Below are 5,935 nucleotides of genomic sequence, written 5' to 3' on the forward strand. Positions count from 1 at the left end.
ACATTTAAATTGGATAAGGCAGCCTCCGGTTAGCCCGGGTGTTTAGAGCGGGTATGGAGATTTCGGCTGGCCTGCTTTTCCTTTACTGATCAGTCATTCGGGCATCTGTCCGGGTATTTCAGAAGGATGTGACGCGCCCGGCTGTACATGCTCTTAGTTCCGGCGTTGAAACTTTGTAATAATAAATGGTTGTGTGCATCAATCCATACAAAAGAAATTTTAAATCTTTGTATGCCTGTGACACTCTGGAATGGGATGGATTTCCATAAAACTCTCAAGGTTCCTTCTCACCATAGGCTAGTGAAATCCGAATGGAGGAAAGACTCCATGTGAGCAAGCTCAGCAAAGGCCTTCTCTTACTATGCCGATTGGAAGAGCTTTTGGTGATGATCAAGTGAAGAACTTCTCTAACTGAGTGGCCAACATTCACTTAATTTGCTCTCTATCCATTTGTCTAAACAAAAGTAGGTGGACTCTCTAAAATGTATGATGAGTATGTGGCCACGTGGGGCAATGAAAGAAGTCACTAACTGGTTAAATAATTATTATGTACGTCAAGGATGCTAGCTCCCCAGCTTGTCCTATAAATACCAGCAGAACTAACTAGCATAGATGCACCAAGCAAGAAGAGTGTCTTCAAACGCAACATCTGTCCATCACCAATCAGTTCCACAAATTGCCTTCTATCCTACTTCATATATAACATCCCAACCAGCTTATGCAATATGACTCTTGGTACTCTGGTTATCATGGCCACCATGCTGGTGTATTTTCTCTTGAAAATTAAAAGAGTGCTATTGTCCAAGCAAGGGGGGCGGCCAGGCAGGCTGCCTCCGGGGCCTGCGGCGCTACCCATCATCGGTAGCCTGCATCAGGTGATTCTGAACAAGCCGGCGGTATTCCGATGGATCCATGGCATGCTCAAGGAGATGAACACCGACATCATGTGCCTCCGTCTCGGGGCTACTCATGTCATTGTTGTGGCATGCCCACAGATGGCCTCTGAGGTACTACGCAAAAATGATGAAGTTTTTGCCTCCCGTCCCACCACCTTCGCCTCGGGCATATGCAGCTTCGGGTACAAGGGCTCCATGTTCTCACCACACGGAGACCATTGGAAGAAGATGAGGCGCGTCCTCACTGCTGAGATCCTCACCTCGTCCATGGAGCGAAAGCTCCACCACCTCCGGAAAGAGGAGTACGACCACCTCGTGAGGTACATTAATAAAACTCATTGCAACGACATGGCATGTCCAAGCAACATTGTCAACATCCGTCATGTTACCCAACATTTCGTTGGTAACATGATAAGAAGGCTTGTGTTCGGTAAAAGATACTTCAGTGACCTACCAACTTCATCCAGTAGTGGGCCTGGACATGATGAGGTGGCACATGTTGCCGCTCTCTTCATGGCCCTAAACCATCTCTACAGCTTTTGCGTGTCCGACTACTTCCCAGCCCTCCTAGGCCTCGACCTGGATGGCCACGAAAAGGTTTCCAAGGATGCCATGCAAACAATCAACCGGTTGCATGATCCAATTATAGAGGAGCGGATCCGCGAAAGGTCGTCTACACTTGAGAAATGTGATGAAAAGAAAGAGGCCAGAGACTTTCTGGATGTCCTGGTTCATCTTAAAGATGCAGAGGGACAACCATTGTTGTCCCTACAAGACATTAGAGCACAAACAGCGGTTAGTATGTCGCCTTAACCTCAATAAAAATTTCATTCATTGTTCTTCGATCCATATTATACATGTATTAACTTTTTTCTCTTGCGTTATACTGATTACTATATTTGTTCTCACATCTATGGGTGTAGGAAATGATGTTTGCAGCAGTCGATAACCCATCTCATGCGGTTGAGTGGGCACTCGCTGAGATGATGAACACGCCAGAGATCATGAAAAAAGCGACTGAGGAACTCGACACTGTTGTTGGTAAAGATAGACTAGTTGAAGAGTCTGACATTCCTCGGCTAAACTATCTCAAATCGTGCATCCGGGAGGCCTTTCGCATACACCCATACCATGCTCTTAATGTACCCCATGTCGCCATGGCGGACACAACTGTTGCTGGCTACACCATCCCCAAAGATAGCCACATGCTTATAAGCCGGCTTGGGCTTGGCCGCAATCCCAAGATCTGGACTGAACCACTGGAGTTTCAGCCTGAGAGGCATTTGAACACCGCGAATGTACTTCTCACTGATCCAGGCCTACGTTTCATTTCATTTAGCAGTGGGAGGAGGGGTTGTCCTGGGATTTCACTTGGTACGTCTATCACGATGATGTTGTTCGCAAGGATGTTGCAGGGATTCACTTGGACAAAGGTTCCCGGCGTTAAGAGTATCAGTCTCCAAGAAGGCAATGCCGGCCTTGCACTAGCTGAACCACTTGTTCTGCAAGCTACACCCCGGCTGGCTGCACATCTCTATTTGTGATCAAATTAAATAGAGTTACTTTGCATTTTCTCATTTATGGGTCGACACAATGTATCTGGAACTAGTGCGTGTTACATATTGCTGGCGCTGCGTTCGGTTTTCTTGTAATGTTAGGACACTGCATGTGTGTACGAACAAAGAAACTATCGATGATTGTAACCCTGAAGTAATGTGTGTACCTATAATTATATAAAATAAAACCTCCTATTTTCCATTATGGTGTACCATGCAAATAATCCCGGGAATTGCACAAAACTTGTATGTTTACGTTGTATATATATGCCTGGCTGTACAATTGTGTGCCCAGCTTTGACCCCGTCTTACCATCATGTCGTTCATGCATTAATATGTTCTGTATCGCCAACTTGTTGTTCTATGAACTAAGTTTTTCTTATTCTATTAACTACGGTTGCTTTTGTTGCGAGAAACCATTTCTTCTGAGATATAAAAGCTATATTGTCATGCATTTTGGTAGAAACAAACTTGTACAGAATGATTATTGAGCCGGGGAGGTTCCCCAACACCGAAAAGGCAAAAAACAAATGCTCGTCCTAATCAGGCTCAAGGCCCGGTTCATTTTTCCTTTGATATAGGCAAAATTCTGAAGAACTAGACAGCGGCAGATTATGCTTAATAATCAAGTGAAACAGGTTATCCATAGAGATAGGTTCGTGCTTGAAAACGATGTGAGAATTCTTATTTTGGAAGTAATTTTCTAGTTTAATGAATTGTATTTTCCAGGACAGTGAATTGCCAGGCTAGTGGTTGTTGCTGATAATGCTACGAGTAAGTTCTTGCTGTTGGGTTTGTACTGTGAGCTTTTTCGTTTATTGCTGCAGGTTCGTCATTTAAATAAGTTGCTATAGTAATTACACTTTTTGGCATAAACTGCAAATTATTCTAAAGAACAGAATCATCGTTATCCACTGGTGTTCATGGAAGAGACTATCTAGCTGTGGCATAGATCATATCGTACATCGTACAAGTTGCATCCGTGTAATCAAATCTATATCTAGTATTACAAAAGGAAAAAAGATCAGTTTTAAGTAGACTATATAATTAGATGGAGATAGAGTTTCAAATTTATATTGTACCAGTCTGCTCTTTTTTCTTTTAGGTAGCACTATATTCAATGCTTTACTAACTAGGGAATTTTTAAAAAATGATAATTCCTAATTTTTTGTTTCATTTTTTTCTTAGTTTTCTTAAATTAACTGCACGTTTTGTTGAATTTAGTTTTTCTTTTAATCAAGAATTTATATTATAAAAATGTGCTAAGTTTTTTTCTTTCTTTTATTGCTTCCTAAACACTTATAGCCTTTCGGTTATGTTTGTTTCTTTCTATTTAATTGTTTGTCACTTGTTGATTTTTTATGTGTTTTCAAGAATTTGGTTATTTATATATTTCAATATGCCTGATGATCTGCCATGTGTTCTGCTGACAATCTAGTCGATGGTGAATTATGAATTCCTAATCGAATTGTGCACCAAATACAAAATAGTACATGTCTGCGGGGAAACAACATGTCTGAGACTTTTTTTTTGAAACAGAGGCAAAATATTTAGCCTCATCAATTAATTAAGAGGGGAATAGAGTTTCTCCGTTTACAACCCACATTACACGCCACATGGCAACTACTCACTTACTAAACTTTCCCCTAGCCTCCTAGCTCCAGCCGTGACCCATCGTCTCGCCTCGTCGATCATGTTGTTGAGAAGAATTGGTGGCGGCGCGCTATTGTGACGGAAGGTGCGTGCGTTCCTCTCGTTCCAGATGGTCCATGAAACCAGCATTCTGAGAGAGGCCATTGCCTTTTTATTGGAGATACCGACACCGAACCTGTTCGGCCACCAATCCTTGACGGAGACTTCCATGTGCCAAGTAGAAGAGTCCATATGATCGAGGCCGAGCTTGTCAATGACTAACCTCGAGAGTCTTTTGGTGAAGCAGCACTTGAAGAAGAGGTGAGCCCCTGTTTCTTGCTCCCTCCCACACAGAGGGCAAAGACCGCAATTTTCCCACCCGCGCAGGTCTAAGACTGGCACTCGCAGCCACCTTATTTAAGAAATAACTCCAACTGAGTTTAGAGCTAGCATAGCTCGTGTTTTTTTACAACTTTTCTTTATTACTTTCATTGACCCTCAAAAGATGCAGATTCGATGTTTATAAATAATATGCATATGTGTATTTGAAAAGGTACTTTTAAAATATGTAATTTTATAATTTTGAGAAATATGCATTATAGAATTTTGCTGGCTGATATAGTTGATGGTGGATTTATGAGTTCCTATTATTTTTGATTTAATAATTTTCACAGTACTCTTTTAGGTTCCGACAAGAAAAGTCCTCGTGTTCAATACTGACGTGGTCTCCTATGTTATCCCAGTGTAGTTTTGCATATAAGGCGCCTCTATTGAATCATATGTGGCATCTACGAGGTACGTACAATGAGTATACACCAAGTCTCTGTAAGGTTAAGATCGATGTACGTCATAGCCATCGACCTCTTGTAGTCTATATCGAAGACCTCCCGGTCATTGCTTTTACATGTTCCCTAGTTAATATAAACAAGTTTGATCCGCTACGGCAACAAGTTTTATTCATGATGTGTGGTCGGTGGACGCATGACGAAGAAGACTTTGGTATCCTGAAGGGTTGGATGTATTTTTCAATTTTTGTAAGACCGTTCTTGTACGAGTGTTTTTGTAAGGGTTTGTGCTACTTAATAAGTATTCCTTCCGTTTTAAAATCAGTGTCTTAACCTTAGTACAACTTTGTATTAGCTTTATTATAAACTTAAGACGGTTATTTTGGAACGGAGGGAGTATATGGCTTGTGGCCTTTCTGAAAGAAAAAGAAGATGCACGCGGCCAACACCCAGTTATTTATTTATTTATTTATTTTTCCATACTTGATTAAACTTGGATTTCTGTTTATGTTGGTATGATAGGTCGTCATATCTGCAGAGGTCAAGTGGCTTTCATCATCGTACGTAGCTAGCCCACAAGATTGGAAAACGCTTCGTACCAGTAGTCTGATAGAAACTTTTTGTCAGACTGGTCCTGGCCCGTTGATTCTCATTTAACCCAACAGAGTATATTTCTAAACGATGCGTCAACGCGAGTAGCTGTCCGTCGTACGTAACTTGTCCATCATTAAACAGAACCTTAACGTATGACCCAGACCACGACAGTGAAGAGACAGACGACGGCGATGACAGTACGAGCATATTAACATGTACACATTCGAACGGTTTACAAATGGAATTTCTCTTGGCTGTTCCGGATGCATATGCACTTGCCAATTTCAAATTGCTAAGAAGAGGTTTCTTTTGTTTCAACCTACGAAGCACCGATACTTCAGAAATTTGTGTATCGCCGTTCAGTACTTCACCGATACTCCGATACTTCAGATACGCCTTCGATACGGGTATCCCCGAAGTATCGTCATTTTCAATTTAAAAGAAATGGCGATACGCGTATCCTCAAAGTATC

The 5,935-nt window shown here is 41.7% G+C and overlaps 1 protein-coding gene across 1 annotated transcript; it reads left to right on the forward strand.

The window, feature by feature from the left end:
- Window positions 1–659: 659 nt before the first annotated feature.
- Window positions 660–2,474, forward strand: LOC123429100 (tyrosine N-monooxygenase-like). Its single transcript, XM_045113166.1, has 2 exons — window positions 660–1,691; window positions 1,820–2,474. Exons 1-2 carry the CDS (start codon window positions 726–728, stop codon window positions 2,438–2,440), a joined length of 1,587 nt encoding a protein of 528 aa, XP_044969101.1. The 5' UTR covers window positions 660–725; the 3' UTR covers window positions 2,441–2,474.
- The last annotated feature ends 3,461 nt before the right edge of the window (window positions 2,475–5,935 follow it).

The sequence above is a fragment of the Hordeum vulgare genome, chromosome 2H (assembly GCF_904849725.1).
Source record: "Hordeum vulgare subsp. vulgare chromosome 2H, MorexV3_pseudomolecules_assembly, whole genome shotgun sequence".
Taxonomy (NCBI): domain Eukaryota; kingdom Viridiplantae; phylum Streptophyta; class Magnoliopsida; order Poales; family Poaceae; genus Hordeum; species Hordeum vulgare.